The 22162-nt window shown below is 35.7% G+C and overlaps 1 protein-coding gene across 3 annotated transcripts in view; it reads left to right on the forward strand.

The window, feature by feature from the left end:
* LOC149567614 (uncharacterized) overlaps positions 1–22162 on the forward strand; it is a 131846-nt gene that overhangs the window by 13426 nt on the left and 96258 nt on the right. For all 3 annotated transcript variants that reach the window (XM_089820861.1, XM_089820862.1, XM_089820863.1), the window contains exon 6: positions 4013–4105. In XM_089820861.1, coding sequence (XP_089676987.1) covers positions 4013–4105 — 93 coding nt within the window. The remainder of the gene's footprint in view (positions 1–4012; positions 4106–22162) is intronic.

Here is a 22162-nt window from a genome sequence, read left to right on the forward strand (position 1 = left end):
TAGTGTTGACCATAAAACCCTGTCTAATCCTAAGGCTAATGACACCTCATATGTTAATACCAAGGTTACCTGGAGACAGGGAGACTTGGAGGTCTCCGGTACAGGTATTGGTACTGATATGGCTTCTTTTTCAAAAATAGGAGACGGGCACTTGGAGACGGGATTTAAAAAAAAAAAAGTTTAAAGAGTCTAATACTAAACAGTAAATACAAAATATTAAAACTGTAAAACCAAAAGACTACATTAGAGACTAATGGTAATGTCACATTAATGTAGACTTAGAGTCAAATAGTTCAAAATTCACATAATCACATTACTGTATCTCATAGTCATGCCTGATTTCTTAATATTGAATATGATCATCATCATATCAGAATAATAATCGCTGAGATTATCATTACATATTCAAATTTTAAATTCAAAATAATATAGTTTGATGCTAAATCACTGATATGCAAACAAAAATGAGGGCCAAAATACATAAAATAATTTAATATTATATTTTACATATGTTTTTTTATCAGGAGACTCCGGGGAGAATTCACTTTTTGAATTTGGAGATTCTAGGAGACTTCGTCATGGAGTCTCCAACCTTTCTTGAGGTCTTCAGAGACGTGACTGTCTTTGAGACATGTCTCCTAGAGGGGAGATGAGTCTCCCTGTAATACTGGTTAATACAACAAACTTGGAGCAGATTTCTTATTCCATTGAATCACATCTTATGAATAGAGTGTTTTGGTAGTTATTAAGTGCATATGAGCCTCTGACTTCGATGTTACAGTGATATACTAAAGACTTGGTAAATAAAATATCCTTTACTTTGAAAATTAATTTTTGGGCTAAAGAAGTTGTAGAATTAGATATCATAGAATGTGGGAATCCTTTTTTATTTCCACCCTTCTGGCAAGGATTCTTGCAGTGGGCAGCAAGCATCATATTGTTTCTTTAATTGAATGGAAGCATACTATAGGATTAGTAATTCTTAAACAAAAAAAAAATGTTCAAATGCTTTTGTTATTTTCTATTATTTTTGTCTTTGATGATGATGGGTATCCTATATCCTAGAAACCAGCATCGAGAATGTCTGGAAGACTTTTTTTAGCAAAAGTGTGCTGTTTCTTTTCAATGCAGAAGCAAATAGGTTACAATAGATGTATCATGTTGCAGATAGCAAGGATGGAAATTGAAATCCCTGTGACCAGGAGGGGTAAACATATCAAAAGGGGTTTCTTATATTCTTCTCTGTTATTTGATCCTCAATGTGACGAATCAAATGGCTATATGTACAATGTAGTAACAAGATGTTACTATGGAACAATACATATCCCATAACCTCTGTTGCTTGATTTTTTAGAATCCAAATTTCAATGATTGATGTTCCTGTTTTGTGGTGATCTTTAATAAAACATTTTTAATCCCATGCATATGAGGTTGTTGATTGTGTGGGTGCTTGCCAAATTGTGCATGCAGTGCAAGAGTTGTGTCCTATAACATGTGATGTTGCGGATGCTTTTACTGTAGTGCAAAGGGGCGAAGAGACTTGTGGATTGGCAAATTTTATAGTAACTTTTGCAAGGTTCCCAAGCCTTGCACACTTGTGCCTGGATCAGCATATCACCAATATGCCTCCCTATTTATTGTGTTCTCAGTTGTTTGTTCCTTAAAATTAACTATCCTTGTGACATGCTCTGCAGTTTGAGTGCCTCTATTGTCCACACATATCCTAGATACATGTTGCTTTGTTCCTCTGTCATCAGGTGTTTTGGGGAAAGATTTATATTATATATGTGAAACTGGGATGAGGTGATATGTTAGGAAGTTGTGTGCCGGAGACAGTTGAAGGTTTGTCTGGCATATTGACATGTGATAGAAAAATTAAAATTAAACTGAAGTTTTGTTCATTTTTTGTGTATGGCCCGCCCCTCTAGGAAGTTCATATCAATGACCATGATGGGATGTTTAAATCTTACATTATTGTGTTAATTTTTCTTATACGAGTAAGTGTATGATGATATGATCTGCACTAGGTTTATAGTAGCATGCTATGTGTAAGTCGGATAGTTATTCCATTCCTAATTCATCAACAAGAATCCTAGCAACTGAAAATCTTATATTACTAATTTCTTCTTATTGTCCTCCAAGAGCTATGCTTAATTTGGAAAACTGACCAAGTAGCTGCATACAACGAACAATAAACAATAAGCATGTAAAGAAACAAAAGGGTAAATGCAAAGAGGAATTAAAATATTCAGAAAAAACTTAATATAGGAAAACTCCAAAATAGTAGGGTTACCTTCTCATCTCCACCATTATCATGTGAGTCTTAGCACCAAGGGTTTCTGCCATTTCCACCCTAGGGATTTCTGAAGATTTTTTTTACAAATTTCAATCAAACATTTGTTTTGTTCTGATTTATAAAAAATAAATTAGAGGGTTCTTGTGCAGACTTGTGACTTGGGAGCAGTGCCATAAGATTTTTTCTATTACTGTTTAACGATTGTTTTCTTTTAAAAACATTGTGTTTATGTTTTATAATTCCTTTATATGGCACTTTCACCATTGTTAATACATTGAATTACCAATTTGGATTCTACAAATTCACATGTCATCTAATATCAGACATATAACTGCTAGTCGGTTATTATATATTTATATGCACTTATAATTGTCAACTTTTATTAAAAATGTTACATCAACAGCTTTTGAGGCATGAATAATGCTATAATTATTAAACACTACAGATTCAAGTTCAATATATCGAAATGAACAATTATGCTTCATTGGGCATGGTTGGTTTAGAGATTTATCTGTTATTTCTTTTTTCCTTGCAGAACTGTCTTCTTGTATTACAATGTTTGGTTTTCAACCACTGGTGGATTTGCATGCACTTTTTTTCAATGACGAGAGGTATTCTACAAGGCAGTAAGCATGGAGTGTAAATTTTGCCTTACATTTGATAGACATTTACACAAATTTTATTATTATTTAATAATAAACTTAATCTTCCTAAAATAAGTAGCATATAGAATCAAAGATAGGGGAAGAGTGCTAGTACCCACACACCCCAACTTTGTGCTCCTGTAGAGCCTAAGCTTTACATCGGATTTCAGTGATGCTTTTGGTTGTCTTCCTATGCAAGTTGATACCTAAAATAATATTCCTTGGCTTTTGGGTATTAACGAAACTTCTTGTAGAGATCGTTGAGCATCAAAGGGTTGCCATTTCAAAGTGTCCCCTAATACCCACTTAAAGATGCACCAATAACCGTAAGATGCACCAATAACTGTTCATTCAAAATTGCCACTACTTGTGGACAAATGTCCTAGTAGTCATGCAAAAATGTCCCAATAGTGTTGCACAAATGGGTCAATTATGAACCAGAAAAGCTAAAAATTGATCAGCTATTGGTACACGTGTTATCATTTTTCAGGGCTTCTTTAAAATTAGTAATTGGGGGGTCAAGTGTGCACAGGGTGTGTAGTTATTGGAACACATTAGGTTACTGGTGCTCTTCCCCTATGTCCTCGTCAACACTATCCATTTCTCCATTACACATGTTTTAATCTATGAGAATGCTATTTTACAATTTTGTTGGAGTGTGCAACAGATTTTGATTCGTTTTTGGAGATAAAATTTCCAATCAATAATAGAAAAGTTAAGAACTTAAAAATATTTTTTAATTTGAAATAAAAAATTGATTTGTTAACTATAACTAAATACTTTAACAATCCAACATAAATGAAAGTTTGAAATTATTATAATTTTAGAATCGATGTATATATAATATTTAAAATATATTGTTTTACTAAAAATAGAGAAATGAAACAAATTAAAGTTTAGATAGATCTTGGCTAGAAATAGTATTTAAGCAAATAAAATAGCTTCAAACTATATCTTGGCTAGTTTTAGATAGATTTATTGAAGATATTTATACTAGTACGTAGTAGAGAAGGAGGTATAGATTGGCTGCATTTCTGCACGAAGTACAAACTAATTGATTTCCTTTATGCAGGAACTGACTAGCAGTGCAGGAGAGGATGCATTGGATGCAATGAACACATTTATTCAGCGTTTGCTTGGTGTTTCGGACCCAGCACAACTTAAGGTTTATGTTCACTTATTTCACCTTTTTCCTGCATTCTAGGTTTTTATAGTATTAAAAGTACTGCTTAAAAAATTATTTTGTTTCTATAATATTTCCTTTTTAGTAAAATCTTATAAATGATATTCAATTCAGTGTAACACACTGTTAAAATAAATGTAAATTATGTTCACAAATTGGAGCAAAGCCACGTGCAAGAATATAAAGTGCCGTAGAAATGGATGCCTTGAGAACTGATTCTTTTTGATTGACATTGCTGTCTGCTAAAAACTAATAAACGAGTGGCTTTCTGTAAAGATGGAGCAAAGGATTTTACCTAACTTCGAAGAAATTCAGTTAATATTTCCACTCTAGGACAATGCGTCTTTCTATAATAAATTGGGAACCATTATTGATAATCTTTGAAACTCTGCAACATGGCTGTCCATTGTTTCATATTGCTTAAGCTAAGCCAACTCCTTGAAATGAATTTTGGAATCCTGTCTGTCAAATCTGTCTGTCAGTCTTTGGTTAAATATTCCCAATGCTAAGTCAAAGTTGGCCTTGGGTGGTCATACTGTTATACCACCATTTGTGTGCTAATCCTTCTAAGTGGAGGTTAGTGAACTTTATAGCCTCTTCTTCATGAACTAGGTATCTAGCTTTTGCACCATGACTTGGCAGAAAGTTTTTTGGATTCATTATATATAGGAATTGTAATCTACCCAAGTAATGCTTTATGTCTTTGTGGGGCTGATCTTGTGGGATTATTTCATCACATATAGCTTGATTCATAATCTATAAGGCTTGTACTAGCTTTTCCATGGACTCTCTCTCTCATCGTACACGTCAATTCTCTTTGTCTTTGACTGATGGTTTCATGCAATGAGTTCACTTCATTGTTAGGTATTCTCCTTTCTTTGTCCTCTCTAACTTTTCCTCATTCTTCACCTAGGCTCTGTAAATTTCTTCATCGCTTTGGATAAAATCTGATATCCTTTTTACCTGACTGTATTAAATGTTAGATGCGACCTTGAAGGATGGTAATATCAAATCTCTGACACCATTATTGTTGCTAATCCTTCTAAGTGGAGGTTAGTGAACTTTATACGCCTCTTCTTCATGAACTAGGTGTCTAGCTTTTGCACCAAGACTTGGCAGTTTATTGGATTCATTATATGTAGGAATTGTAATCTACCCAAGTAACGCTTTATGTCTTTGTGGGGCTGATCTTGTGGGATTATTTCATCACATATTGCTTGATTCATAATCTGTAAGGCTTGTACTAGCTTTGCCACAGACTCTCTCTCTCATCGTACATGTCAATTCTCCGTGTCTTTGGCTGATGGTTTCATGCAATGAGTTCACTTCATTGTTAGGCATTCTCCTTTCTTTGTCCTCTCTAACTTTTCCTCGTTCTTCACCTAGGCTCTGTAAATTTCTTCATCGCCTTGGATAAAATCTGATATCCTTTTTACCTGACTGTATTAAATGTTATATGCAACCTTGAAGGATGGTAATATCAAATCTCTGCCACCATTATTGTTCGTAATAACAGTCCACACAACACAACTGGGGGATGTGGGGGGGAGGGGAGGGGGTTGAATCCGTTGTGTAATGATTATAAACTTTAAACTTCTTAATCAAATTACCAACCACAAATATAATAGTGCATAACAAAATGAAAGTCAACACCATAACACAGATTTTTGTTTTCGAGGAAAACCCTATTACAGGAAAACTTTGGTGGGGATAATTATTAAGATAATATCTTATACTTTCTATAATAGTCAACTACTTGTCTGTAGTCTGTCTTTCAGTCTAGATAGGAATGTTTCCTATCCTGTCTCTTTTGTCTTCAGTCCAGATAGGAATGTTTCCTATCCTATCTCTAGTTTTGTTTCTAATTCCGTCTTCAGTCTACACGTCCTTGTAATTCTTTATAAGGAACACATTTGTTCCTCTGTGAATCAATCAATCATCTGGAAATCCGTTAATCTGCCAACTGTTCTTGAATCTTGTAACATGGTATCAGAGCTATTACTTAAATTTTTTCGAAAAAATTTATAATTTCTTTATGAAATTATTTGTTTAAATTTTTTCAAAATTTTTTCTGTTGAATTTCTCTAAAACCCGCTTAGGGTTTTCGGCCTAGAGAAATTCTCGAACTCGGGTCTGTTTGTGTTTGTTCAGCACACTCTAGCCCCATTCGTCCATGCACATCGATCCTTGAAGAAAAATCTGCCATTTTTTATCAAGAAATCTGAAGTTTTTTCAAGCTTTTTTCAGCTAGGGCCGTTTTTTTCGAAACCCTAATTTTTGGGGTCGAAAAAATATTTTGTTTGCAGATTCTTGGTGGGTTTTTCGAGAGCTCAATTGGGTTGTCATTCGTTTTTTCTGGGTGCCTCGATTTTTGTGCCTCAATTTTCGAGCCAGCGGATCCAGAAAACGACAGCAGATTCCTTCTGGGTTTTTTGAGCTCTTTTGCGTCATTCTCTGATTCTTCTAGGTCCTTTGTATTTTTGCCTCGAAGAATGTGCCTTCATGGATTTTCACAGCTTTTCATTGAAAAACGTGCCATGGCATCTCTGACAAATATTCTGCTCTAACATAATTCCAAATTCAATGGTCGCAATTATGGAACCTGGAAGCAGCGCATCATCGCAATCTTCGAATATCAAAACACTGATCAACTTGTTTTGGGTGTTACACAGCGTCCGACTTCTCCGGGTCCTGATCAAGATACATGGGATCTGAACAATCGAGAGGCAGTAATGCTTCTCAAACTATCATAGCTGATGACTAGCTTTCTCAGATTCCATCCTGCAAGACAGCTGCCGCAATCTGGACACATCTAAAAGGTCTTCATGAGACTTCCGACAAGAGCAGAACCTTCTTTCTGAAAAACGCTCTGTTTTCTATTGTCATGGATGAGCGCACCTCGCTCCAGGCACACCTGAATCGGATTCAGGAAATCCGTGATCAGTTACTTGCCATCGGTCGCAAGATGGAGGAAGAGGATATTGTGGTAATCACTCTTCGGAGTTTACCAAAATCCTATGAGCATTTTATCGAGACTCTCAACATCACATCTACTGGTGTTGATCTAAAGTTCACTGATCTCTGCACCCTGCTGCTTCAGCAAGATCGGTGGAAACAACAGTTTGGTAGTAGCTCCAGTTCCACCTCCACTGAGCAAGCCTTTGCTGCAAAATCCTTTCAACAGAACATTGGCAACCATCAGTCTTCTCAGCCTTCCCAGCATCAACCTTCTGCTCAATCCTTGGATGACTCTATGAAGCAAAATGTACAGTGTAATTACTATCACAAGTTCGGCCATATGAAATTTGAGTGCCGGAAACGTTTGGCTGCCCAAGCAAGGCAAAATGCTTCCCAGCCAACAACACAAGTTGTCGAGCTTCCTGATCAAGGCGAAGCTGCATTTTTTGCCTTCTGAATTTGTTTCTGTTTTTTTGGGTTTGTTGATTTTCTCCTCAAAAATCATTTCAAGTTGTTTGTAATACGCAAGGTTGCGTGAGATTCTGGGTTTTACCGTTTTTTCCACAAAAACGAAGTTTTGTAATTGCAACTTATTTTGAGTCATAGCACTCTTCTGGCAAAGCTTCTTGGTTTCAACATTCTGTAGATCCAGGGAGGGTCTCAGTTATCACAGAATGTTCTGACATCCGTACATTGACCATTAAGGGAGGGTATTAAGATAATATCTTATACTTTCTATAATAGTCGACTACTTGTCTGTAGTCCGTCTTTCAGTCTAGATAGGAATGTTTCCTATCCTGTCTCTTTTGTCTTCAGTCCAGATAGGAATGTTTCCTATCTTGTCTCTAGTTTTGTTTCTAATTCCGTCTTTAGTCTACGTTGTTTCTTTTAGAAACAACGTCCTTGTAATTCTTTATAAGGAACACATTTGTTCCTCTGTTTCTCTATCAATCATCCGGAAATCCGTTAATCTGCCAACTCTTCTTGAATCTTGTAACAATAATACCTACAAGGTCATGCGCTAATATGAAAAAATCCTTGTTTAGGAGACTTGACACTGTTAGGAGTCGATACAATACATTTAGTGTATTTGTCCCCATTTAAGGACTGGACCCTTATTAAAAAGTTCCCAACCCTGTTAGGAGTTCATGAGAACAAAAAGGCTCACTGCTAGAGCACATTGCTCAAAGAGAGAAGGTTAAATCCACCTCAAAAAGACCCATTGTTTGAGATGATAAAGGTTAAATTTGTAATCACCTAAAAATGGTCATCTAGACTATTAGCCCCCTTTTCAACATTTTGGCTAAATTAATTTAATCACTTACCTAAGCCAAATTGCTAATAATCAATTTATTTGATTATAACCTATAGTTTGACTATGCTATCCTAAGTTCATTATTTGATTAAAAGAACATGTCCCCTTTTAATTAAATAAAAGACCCCATTCTTCTAACCCACTTAAAGTGCACACATAAAGTCTTTTTTCTATTTTGCAATTAAAAGAAAAGGCTTGTGAGACTTTTGTCTTATATGACAAGTCAACTTATATTCTATTGGTTGATTTGTGTGTGCACATGGATCACTCCTCTTTTCAAATTCCACCGTTGATCATCCACCATCTTCATCTTGATCTCTACCGTCCATACATCTTTAAAAGGGAGAGAGCTTTCCCCCTCAATCAATCCATCTTTTGAACATTGTTATGCTGCAGGTTTTCTAACAGGTTTCTTTGGAGCTTTGTGGAGAACTTCTCTTTCTTGTCTACATTCTCTCATCCATGGCATCATGGCATTCTAGCTTAGCTTAGCTTTCATTTTTATATGTAGCTTAATCTCACATAGCTTAATATTTGGATTGTAACATTCTCATCCATGCTTAGAATAGCTGCATTTTGCATTTTCATTCTAGCTTAATCTTCATTTGCATTGCATCCTTGAGGAACTCCTTGGGACATTTGCATTCTTGCATCTTGTCTTTGGAACCTCCCATTGCATGGTTTACTAGCAAGAAGAGTATCTCTAAAGCTCATCTGAGAGCCCTTGAACTTGAAATACACTCTCTTGCACTCCGTGAATAGGGAGCTCTAAGCCGGCATCCAAGCATTCCAAACTCATGGAATCGTTTGGATAGAAGGGTTTAGAGTGGGACACTTTCGAGTGTACATTTTTGGCGCCCACCGTGGGGCTTGAATCAAATTTTCAGCTCCATTTGCTTTCATTTCTTATCTCTGGTTTTTTACAGCAGCATATTGAGTCTAATCAAATGCTTTTGTAGAATTTTCACTTTGGTTTTAAGGCCAAGCCATAAGTAAATTGGTTTGAAGGCCAAAAACTTAGTTGGTTTAAAGATTTGATCATATCTTTTAAACCGCTTAGAATTTGGTTCTGAAATTTTGTTTGCAGGTTGGGTATATGCTCAAAATGTCTCAGTCCAATTTTCAGAGCATTTTGACTTGATTTTCGGAAGTTATGATATTTTCTTTATTTTTCATAAAAAGCCATTTTTGATCGCAAATCAGCGCATTTTTTGGAAAAACTTACATTTTCAAAAAGATTTTTGAATTCTAATGGGGGTTCTTTCTTTGTGTTTTGAATTTTGAGATCGTATTAAGGATAAAAAATTCGATTTGATAAATTTGGCCTGTTTTGAAAAAATCAATCTCTAGGGAGCAAATGAAGAGATTTTTTAAAATTTCTTGCATTTTTGGAAAACTCTCTGATTTTTAACAGGGGTCTCTTTTTTTCATTTTCATTTTTGGATACGAAATCATAGCAAAAAAGTCCAATCTTGTTGACTAGGTCAAAACCAAAGAGTAAAAATGAAAGCATTTGTGATTAACATCACTTTCTTTGCATGTACTTGGTTGGAGGATAAATTAGATTTTTGAAGCAACTCACCACTTTTTATTGCAGATTTTTATGTTATTTCACACTAACTTTTGTTGCTAACAAGTTGTGATTTCAGGTTGCCATCCTTGTGAAAAAAATTGAAACATTGCATAAAAAGAACGCATGTCAAAGCTTCAAATGCACAAGGGCTACTAACGATTGTTTGCAGGGCTGCCCAAAGCATAAAAACCCAAATTTCTTGCTTTTTTGTTTTCATGTGTGGCATTGAATAATTGTTCATTTTTCATAGGCACATAAAACTTGTGATTGGAGTCTTTTGTTAATAGGAGAGTATGCTCTTCACCCTTGTGGTGAATCAGAAATCTTGACTTGCCATTTGGTTTCAAAAGCAAGGGGTAACTGAATCTTCTTGGCGTGTTTGGGAGAAAATGATTGGAATAGGAGAGTATGCTCTTCACCCTTGTGGTGAACCAGAAATCTTGACTTCCAAAATTTGATCCACTTTGTGTAGTTAGAATCCTTTAGAGGGCCTGCTCTCGGACAACCTGAGAGGAACGACCCAAGTGGGAACAAGCCGATTACCTGGCTCTTCCAACCCACTATAAACTCAAGGCTATCAAGGACACAAAACCTTGGTAGACATAGTGATTGTCTTCACCTAGTGTGATCGCTTATGGGATTTCGACCATAGGGAGATCACTAGGCAAGAATGCTTAAGGTACTCTTGTGGTCGCGAGATCGGTTACTCATCGCAAGGTGAGGTGTCCCATAATTGGGAGCAAGAGGAACACTATGAACGGAAGCTCGATCTAAAAACTCTAAGTTAGTAACTACCTTTTTTTTAGCCGCTCAACTTCTTGGTGCAAGGATTGATCCTAGTGGACTACCCGGATCACCCCAAGATTTACACTCACCATATGTGTTCCCTTGGTTATGCTTCTGGCATTTCCATGACAAAGCCAATATCTCTTGTGGGCAACCACTTGGTGTGAGGTGAAGGAGCATCAAACGTGGGCCAAGTTGTTGAGTAATGAACCATGACTTCTAGGTAGATATTGCTTGATGTGTTCTCGAATGTGCTAGACCTATGAAAATCTTTTGAACATACACATGACGATAGTTCTAGGGATTTCTTTTAAGACATCACATATGCTTGTATCACGCAAGGTTGCTTTGTCCCTTGCTTGATTGTTTGAAGAATACTCCATGTGTCACTATCTTGCTTGGAAAGAAATTGCTTTTGAACATCAAACTTGCTATGCTATCAACTATTGTCAAACTTTTTCAACCAAGTCAAAACATCAAATGCAAACATTTTCTTGTGTTGCTTGCTAAGGGGAGTCTCATCATTTGATTTTTATTTTCTATGTCTCTTGTTTTTTAACATGCTTAAAGTGACTCTTTGGTCTTGGTTCTCTTGGTCTTTTTGTCTTCATGGTCTATGTTTGATTACTAGTTATCCTTTTGCTGAAATGGTTTCCTTGATTTCTTGACTACACTCTTGGGTTGGAGAGTTGTTCACTTGTCACCCTGCTTGCTCTATCTATTTGGCTATTTGGGCATCTTGCCTAGCTATTGACTTGAGTCATTCATGTCGTAAGTTTCTTGGACATATTGTTTGACAAGTCACTTTAATCTCTCTCTACTATCTTGGCAAGTGAACACACTACCTCCTATAGTTTCAACATCAAGTTATCCTCTAGGCTCTTTTATGCTTGACTTTGCATCTAAAACTATGGGATCTAAACCTTGTGCTACCAAAGTTCGACAAAATCTAGATGATCATGATATCCTCCATGTCAGTAAAGAGTTTCAAGATCTATATGCACAATACAAAGAACTAGAAGAGACAAATGATCTTCCTTACCTTCATCTCTCTAAGTGCATGACAGAAATGAAGTCTAAACTTGAGAAAAGTTTGGAGGAGAAGATTGCATCATTACATGAATCTTCCTTAAGGTCTTTACATGCATGTGAGTCACCTTCTTTGAGGTCATCCTCTTCTTCTAGGTCTACATGCTCTACTTCAAGACATCAAATGTCTTCATCTTCTAGATCTAAAGACCTCTTCAGAGAACAAGCAAGTCATACCTTCTTTGAGCCTATGCCAAAATTTCATGATGGACCTATCTTTGACGAAGATAATGATGAAGACATGAATGCATTCTATTCACTTGAGAAACAACAAGAAGATCCTAGACATACTTTTGATAGAAATTTTACTCCCTTGGAAGATTCTTATGATGACACTTTGCAAAAACTTCTTAGCAATAAGATCATCATGTTACCAAAGTCTAGCTCATATGGAAACCCATTCTTGGATATCTATTGTGCTTATCATCAACATAATGAGCATAGTACTTTAGATTGCATTGAGCTAAAACATAAAATCCAAGATCTTATTGATAATGGAATTATTGATACCTCTAATGATTCATGCGATGAGGATACTTTTCTTGAGCAAGATTACGTTAATGAACCTATGTCTAGTAGTGGCTCCATTACATCTTCCACTTCTTCCAACACTCATGCATCTCCCACAACTTCAAAGCTTTCCAACATGCCTTCATCAAATAAAGAGCCTAATGCTTTCCACATTGACTACGTGTATCCTCAAGGGCTACCTCTAAAAGAAACTCAAGCTAACCTTCACTTGGCTGCAAACCTTTTCTATGCTACTAATCCTAAACATCCTCAACCTTCATGCACTACTATGCCTAATTCAAACACTACTCCATTCACTCTTCATTCTCCCTTGTCCTTAGAAGGAGCTCCATGTCAAGAGGACCCTCAAAAAGAAAAAGCCATATATGTCAAGAAAGATCAAGATCAAGCACCCTTTCATCTTCAAAATTTCACCCCTCCATATCCTATATCTTGTGCACCTCCTAAGTATGATGAAGATACCACTTCCATTATGTCCCTTGAGCTTACTAAAAATTATGAGAAAAGTTCTCTTCATATGCTATCCAAAGCTACTTGTCAACATCAAAGCATCCCCTCATGTTCTACTTCTCCACATCCACTTCAAAAATGTGCTCAAGCTTCAAGTGCTTCTATTAAAATTTTTGTTCCTATCAAAGGTACTTATGAGTCTATTGATGGCTTTGACCATGTTGCTCATTCTAGAGATGTTGATATCCCTTCCCACTATCCCTTTGCATCTTCTAAATCTATCCTTGGTCCTTATCCATCTAAGCTAAAGCATTCAAACCTTCCATCCATATTGGGGCCTTATGTTCCTCCATCTCCTACATTCACTCCTAGCTCATTCCCTAGCTCTCCTATAATACCTCAAGATCAACAAAGACACTCATCCTTGATGACTTTTCACCCATCTATACATCTAAACCAGTCATATCATCCTTATTCATCCACAAATCCCAAGTCATTTGGAAGTGAGAATAAACATAAGAATCCATTGAAAAATGAAGATCACTATGTCCCATCTAATCGACATGTGAATGCTAAGAAGGAGAATGCACAAAAGAGACCTCAAAGGTCCACTATTAAGAGAGCTAAATCAAAGAAAATGTGGGTTCCTAAATCCATCATTGAAGAAATGCAATCTCAAGCACCCAAAGAACGAGGAAAATCTAAAGCTATATGGATTCCCAAGTCTCTTTTAAAAGACTTGAAGATTGAAAATATTTCAAAGTTGACATTCAAGCTTCCAAAGGCTTCTATTCCATCTTCTTCCAAAAATATTCCTAAAAATATTCCAAAGCCTTCCACTCCATTTTTTTCCAAATCTCTTCTACCACCTCATACATCTAAATCTCAAGCTATTTCATCCATGATTCCTCCATTGTTCCAATACCCTTCAAGGTGTGTGTCAATGTTGATCTTGTAGAATATTTTAGCTACCCACATGAAATCCTCTAAAGCTTACACTTACTTTCTATACATGAACTCTTATCCTCCATATATTCTTCCTACTACCATTTCTCTTTCATCACCCTATCAACATCTTTGAGCATACCTTTCTATGGTTTTGGCTTATCATGGCTTATCTTTCCTATAGGAGCACTATCTACATTCAAAAAGCTTGAGCTCTTTCTAAAAATTCAAAAAAAAAAAAAAAAAAAAAAAGAAGAAGAAAAAGAAAAAATGAAAAAAATGAAAATGTGCCTTGGTGAAAACCACTTCTTGTGGCACTTTGGTAGCAAAAGTAAAGAGAAATAAATGCATCCTATGGTGAAAACTACTTCTTGTGGCACCTTAGATAAGTACCATGATGAAAACCTGGCAAACAGGCATCATGCGTAATTCTTCCATCATCCATCTATCCCCTCTTCTCTCTTTGATCTTGACAATGTTGAGCTATCTTTGCATATTGGCTATCTTATCCATGAGATTCTTTATTTGTGCTTTCTCATTCCCTCATAGCCTCCATGTTGAGCTTTATTTTTAGTGCTCTATCCCATTGCTATCCTATCTAGTTGACCCCTTGGTCTTGATCACAATAAATAAAACATGGTTCTCATAGGCCTCTTGACATGTCTACTCTCTTGGATTTCATGCTTTCATGCTATCTTTCTCATTGGCTTCCACTGCTTACCCTACATGCTATCTTACTCATTGGCTTCCATCGCTTATCTTATATGCTATCTCACTTGTTGGCTTCATTGCTTATCCTACATACCATCTTTCTCATTACTTCCATTGCTTATCCAAAATATGCTTCATATGACTATTTCAACTCTTTCCCTAGCTTGGGTACTCTTGAGGAGTCAGTCCTTGAGGATCACTTTCACTTGCTTCATACTCTTTTTTCATCCATCTTTGCTTATCCACTGGCTCGTTGCTCCATCATATCCTATACCTTGCTAGAAATTGGGAGAAAATGATGTGATCTTGCTCGAGAACTAGTGATCTCTAAATTATTCTAAAAAATCCAAAAAATCATAAATGATGCTGAAAAAAATCCTAAAAATCAAAAAATGTCCTGAAAAAATGATCATCTTAGTGAAAACCTCACTTTGATGTATCACCAAAAAAAATAAATTTGTCAAGTGGTGAAAATCTGGAAAAAGGCACTACTTGAAACCCTCGCACCTATGTCTATCAGTCTCAATCATCCACTTCGCTACACATTTCCTGGCTTGGAATTGTTTCTTGTCCTCATCTTGGGGGCATAGCTACTTAGCCTATTGAGGTATTCTTATGCATTAGGGTTTCTTTGACAACTCACAAAATAGTGTTTCTCAACACTTCCCCCACTTTGACATCAAGTGTTTTTCAACACTTTATAGATAGTTTACCTACGGTCTCCGATGTCGTGATATTTCTCACTATCAGAATCAAGTCTTGAAGAAATGGCCAAGTGACTTGCACACACACACTTTAACACTTAAATGACTGAGCTATGCTGTTGTCTATGATGATTTCTTTGCCAGGTGTTCCCTCCCTAATAGTCTTTCAAGGATGTCATTGACTAGAAGACTGGGGGCATGGGACATATTTTCTTGATTTTTGCTTGTGGGTATACTTTGTTTGTCTATAGTGTTGTAAGCATTTATGCTTGACCTATTCAACATTTTGACTTACAAATGTATCATCCTTGACTGTTTTGCAAGACCGCACTCAGGGTTTATCCTGGCGCTTATGCCTTGATACAGGTGTAATCTTGCTAAATTAAACTTAGGGAATCTAATCGTGTAGTTATCTTGACTTACATGTCTCTGATGCTTAGATTGGATTTCCACATACCTATCTAATATCGATCATATTAATATCCTCATAGTTATACTAGTGATGGTTGTATGATCTCATGATGTCCCTAATAAATGCTCAATGATGAAATTAAGAGTCTAAATGTTATGCGCTTCTTGCTGGTAAACCACATTGCATATTAGCTTGCATTTTAGGTTCATTTTCTAGCTTAGTCTTGCATTCTTGCATATGGGGAGAGCTCTCTCTTCATCTTTTCATGGACATATCGGCTAACTCCTTTCATATATTTCTTTACTTTCTTCTTGTTCATGTCTTTTCACCTTCTTAATCTTTCGCTTCATCTCTTTTCTATCTTATCACCACATTGTATAAAGTTTTGACCTCTTAAATAATTTTGACGTCCTAGATTCATTTTCGAGATCGAAATCCAAATTCGAGTTCATCTTGATGGTCAAAATTGCCTTTTAAAATTCTACTTTCTTCTAAGCAGTTAGTTGACCTTTTGAGGTCTAATCTTCGAATCATCACTGGGGCATCTTCATTTCTTCATGTCTTCATCATTTCCATACTTCATATCTACTTAAATTCACTATTTCATGTCTAAAATCACCTTTCTACTCATTTCGACCTTATTTTTATGCTATATCCTTCAAGGTCAACTCTAGTCAAACTGGGGCATTTTATCAATTTTTTTATATAGTCATTCTTGAGTTCTAATCATCTATCTGTCATCTTGGACATTGCTATATTCTAATTTTCTCATTTCTAGCCAGTTTTTGCATCCCCTTACCTCATTTCAATTTCGATCCCGAGGGGGCATAAATACTCTATCACTACTTAGGAGCATTTGTTTGATCTTCTCACTTGCTCTCACTCTATCTGCTTTTCTAAGTGTTAGTATTCTTCTTGAATTCTAACATCATCTCTTCCTAGTGTTCAGTACTACTGCTATCAGGCTGTGCATTCAGGACTTGCTATCTATTTCTACATTTCACTCTTCGGAATTAGACATCTATATCTATCATCGCCTACTTGGCTTTGATTTTCTTTGACATAATGTGTTCCCAGATCGATCACGCATTAGTCAAAGAGGGGCAAATGTAATCACCTAAAAATGGTCATCTAGACTATTAGCCCCCTTTTCAACATTTTGGCTAAATTAATTTAATCACTTACCTAAGCCAAATTGCTAATAATCAATTTATTTGATTATAACCTATAGTTTGACTATGCTATCCTAAGTTCATTATTTGATTAAAAGAACATGTCCCCTTTTAATTAAATAAAAGACCCCATTCTTCTAACCCACTTAAAGTGCACACATAAAGTCTTTTTTCTATTTTGCAATTAAAAGAAAAGGCTTGTGAGACTTTTGTCTTATATGACAAGTCAACTTATATTCTATTGGTTGATTTGTGTGTGCACATGGATCACTCCTCTTTTCAAATTCCACCGTTGATCATCCACCATCTTCATCTTGATCTCTACCGTCCATACATCTTTAAAAGGGAGAGAGCTTTCCCCCTCAATCAATCCATCTTTTGAACATTGTTATGCTGCAGGTTTTCTAATAGGTTTCTTTGGAGCTTTGTGGAGAACTTCTCTTTCTTGTCTACATTCTTTCATCCATGGCATCATGGCATTCTAGCTTAGCTTAGCTTTCATTTTTATATGTAGCTTAATCTCACATAGCTTAATATTTGGATTGTAACATTCTCATCCATGCTTAGAATAGCTGCATTTTGCATTTTCATTCTAGCTTAATCTTCATTTGCATTGCATCCTTGAGGAACTCCTTGGGACATTTGCATTCTTGCATCTTGTCTTTGGAACCTCCCATTGCATGGTTTACTAGCAAGAAGAGTATCTCTAAAGCTCATCTGAGAGCCCTTGAACTTGAAATACACTCTCTTGCACTCCGTGAATAGGGAGCTCTAAGCCGGCATCCAAGCATTCCAAACTCATGGAATCGTTTGGATAGAAGGGTTTAGAGTGGGACACTTTCGAGTGTACAAAATTCACCTTTAATGAACTGATTGAATGACAACTTAATTGCCTTTATAGTTCCAATGAAGTACACTTAGGAATGATAACATATTCCACTCATAACTCTACCAAAGCATCTGACAATCCTTCAGCTCTGCTATGCTATTCAACATCAAGACTTGCACTGTAATGCCCCGCCAAGGGATCTAAAGAATTAACCTAGAATTTCACTAACATTTTTTTTTTTTTTTCATGATAGTAAACATCACATATAACTTATGCACAATAACGGAAGCAATAGCATTGTCCATCTGAGAGTAAACATAACATAAATAACAGATTACATACTTTAAGATCCCTTAACGTTGAATTACATACATGAATCCATTTAGTACAACATCCACATGAAATAATAATGATACATCCAATATACAAATGTCCTTTCTGAATTACATTCCAGAATGCACAATCATCCACTGTACATGTCACAGGGTATGATAGGCTCAAAGAATATACATATGTAGAATAAGGTACATCATCCTATTCTAATCCATGATACATCAAGTAAAGACAATCACATGATACACCATCATAGAAGATATAAACATCCATCATAAACATCAAACATAATAAACTAAGTGCACGGTTCCTCCCAACCGTCAATAGCATCATTAGACCATCGTGGATCCTAGCCATCCCTCTGTGTGTAACATTCCAAATCACCGAAGAGATCATCGGTACTAACATAGTAGGAATGTCACTCCTAATAAATACAACATAATATGTAGAAGAAATCTAATATGCAAATAAAAGCATAAGATAACATCATCTAACATATGCTAATCATCAATGAAAAAGGATACATATCCACCAACATGAAGGACGCATCAACCACGATGTCTCAATGAATCTCAAAATGATAAGAGTGGAAAATACACTACCACCCGACCGTGTGGTACCTAAGTGGTCCACTCCCACCGTGCTAAGGAGATAATCTCAAGTCCCAAACAGGCTATCAAAATCACATAGCACATATCTTTATAAGTCCAAGAATCCTAAAAGTATACTAACTCAAAGGTTCCAAACACAAAATCTGACATCTAATCCCAGAGGCACACAATGACATGTAGGAACGCACGATGCAAGCGGGAAAGTGTCATCGCAATTATCACGTACAAGTTACCCTGGCAGTTAGCTAAACTCCACGGGTCCATACTGATTTCATGCGGCCACTAGTATCCTCTCATACTGACGAGGCATACTACGGAATGCAAGGTCGCAACCATGCGTCTCACTACTCCCATCCTAGCCTGTACAAGCGCTCAAGGCATGGGCGAGAACAAAACACTTATCTTTTTAGGTTCATTCAGTTAGTATTAGGTGTGAATGTTATCACTTATTAATCCAACTTACAATGAGTTACCCTGGCAGCCTCTTAGGGCCTCGACCCCCATTGCAAGCCACTTCCCGTCACTACATGCAGATATCCTACTCTAATGCTCATGGAATCATAAGTCTCAAAATCACAAAAATAATCCATAATAAAATCATCAAATATGCATAAAAGCATCAAATCTCCATGAGCAAACATCCATAGAAAATCATGAACACAATAGCTCTCTATTGGCAACTGAAGTATCACTGATAATTAAATATCCAATGGTTCTCAATAACCAAAATATATCTCAATCATACTGATCGAAGACTCCAAAAATGGTTGAGTAAAACATGTCACAACATGACATCATCAAGAATAAATCCACATTTTAGTCCCATCATGGCGACTAGAAAATAACCAAGGATAACTGATCGATGACCAAAATAATGGTTAAGTCAAGTGTCTCATATATAAGAATCTCAATTATAACAATCAATACTCACATCCAATACACAGAGCATTCCAACACATAACCATGGTTGGTTTTATAAAGATCGGGATTAAAACATCATCATGACATCACAATCACATAACCCCCAAGCTTCTAGTAAATGTCCTATACTGGTCAACACTAGTCAACCCAAAACCCAAAACAATAGCATCAAGAATACACAATGCAAACACATGTTTTGGTTTTGCTAAGTTTTCAAATTTGAGTTCCAATGCAAAAGTCTCAGTTTACGTTTCCAAGTTTAGAGAAAGAATTAGAGGAACATTTTGTACGTTTTTCCATGTATTGTTTTTGGATGGATAAAAGTTTTCCTTTATAAGTCTAAAATCCAATTTCCAATATTCTGTTGATATCGTTCCCCACCAACTTTTAATTAAATTTCATATACTTTATCTATTTTATAATTCAAAACTATTAATTAAATTCTAATAGTTAAATTATAATATTATAATTCATCATTATAAAAGATGAACCCTTAAATCCTCAATCAAATAATAATTATTCAAATTTATTAATAACGTATTTACATATCACATATATTCATATATATATATACATATACGTACATATGTAAATATATAAATAATAATGATTTTCGCATTTTATTAAAAAAACGAAATATGAAATCGAATCACAAAATTTTGATTTAAAAACTTTGATCACATCCCACTGTTTAATAACAGACACCGCCGGTTATAAAACCCGGTTATAAAACCGTGCGGCCCGTATACATAAGCGTCGGCGGATAGTTGTAGCACATACGGCTCCGACCGCTACCTTAAACAAAGGTAAATGGGTATGGGGTTGGGATAAACCCGCCCCACCCAAATTTGTTTGAAACGGATTTAACCCCGTGCGCGGGTACCCTGCGATGCGCAGGTACCCTGTGCTAATAAATTCTGATATGACAGTGGCAGTACGGGGGAGGGTGAGAGTACATCCGCCCCCCCCCTTTTCAAAGCATATTATATATTATTTTTTAAAAAATCGCGTAAGCGATTTCAGTCACTGGTTACTATATGCGAATTCGATTTTAAATTAAATAAATACATATGTATATATATATATATATGTGAGGGTATAAATATGTATATATATATATAGATACATACAGATTTTAAAACATCACAGCATATAAACATGTGTATATATATATATATACGTGTGTGTGAGTATGCAAATTGACAAAAAAACATAAGGTATATATATAAATTTCAATTCTCAGAATTTTCCTATCAAGCATTGATCTCAATTTTTTCAATAATTAATCTAATGGGTTTGACTATGAATTTCAACCCTAGCCCCGTGTTCTTTTTAGATCCATGCATATAAAATTCTCAAATAAATTTAATTGCCCAAATTGAGAATGCATACAATAGAAATATGAAATTTCTCAGAAGACATATGGAAGACACGAAGAAGACAGGAATGCATGATGCGGAAATAGCATAAGTAAAATCACAAGAATCTACCCGGATTCTGATGCTAATTCGCTCTTCCTCACAAAACTCGCAAAGCAAGCTCCCTTCTTCAGAGTTCTTGAGTCCTCCAATGCTCCAATTGCTCTCCAACCCTGTGTCTAAGCTTCTAAGAATGCTTCAATATAAAGAGCTTTCAGGAAACATCTAGAATGCTTCTAGAAACAGCTGGAAGGTGTCACCAACTAAGCATGGGTCTTTTCCAACCTTCAAGATGAGCCATAGGGTTGTAGACACCATGTGCTTAATTAATGCACTAACCCCCGTGTTGTTGACACATGAGAATAGGAAAGTGCGTTAATTCCCATGCAAGCTTATAACTCCAATTTACTTTTTATATAATTTCTATTTAAATATTTATAACTTTCATTTTGATTTTTATAACTTTTATTATTATTATTTATTTATTACTTTATTATTATTTTATTATTATTATTAATTTTAATTTTCTAATTTTCTTTTATTTAATTCATTTTCCTCAATAATTCTCATTTAATTAATTATACTCAAAATATCAAAGATCATGATATTTTATTAATGTTCTCCAAAATAATTAATTTATTAATTAAACCTATTTATTAAGACTTAATTAATGGAAAATTCACCATAGACCTCCAAAATAAAATATGAAAACCCATCATAGAACAAATCGCACAAAATCAGTCTAAAGGGTTAAAAATCACGAAATATGTCATCCAACATATTCAGTGGGTACTCAATTCTGATACTTGTCCTAACTCACTAGGACAAATGGTTTAAGGGTTTGGGATTTGGACTTAAGAATTTATCTCCCTTCTCTTATCATTGAGATAGTATAATAGGGTACGCTCATCTTGGCAATTCAGGGAAGTCGATACTCGGTACCTGCAACCTGCAGAAAAACCATTCATGTACATACAATATATAATGCTAAGCTAAACAGACAATGGCAGGAAGTGGTGCATCGTGTAGATCCCGACTAAGCAGGTGACTACGACTCCCTTCGTTAACCACATCAGAAACACCATACAATAAGAAAACACGCACACCATACACATGCAAGTATGGGGTAAGTATCCATAATAAAACACATAAGATAATAACCATCAACTAATCATCAATAATATCTGAAAACAATATAATGATCATCATACATACATGAAATGTAAAGTCTAAATGATCTCATCATATATCAACTGAATCCATATCATAGTATCTGATAGT

This window comes from Cupressus sempervirens, chromosome 3 (genome assembly GCF_028749045.1).
Source record: "Cupressus sempervirens isolate cs-2001-9-10 chromosome 3, ASM2874904v1, whole genome shotgun sequence".
NCBI lineage: Eukaryota > Viridiplantae > Streptophyta > Pinopsida > Cupressales > Cupressaceae > Cupressus > Cupressus sempervirens.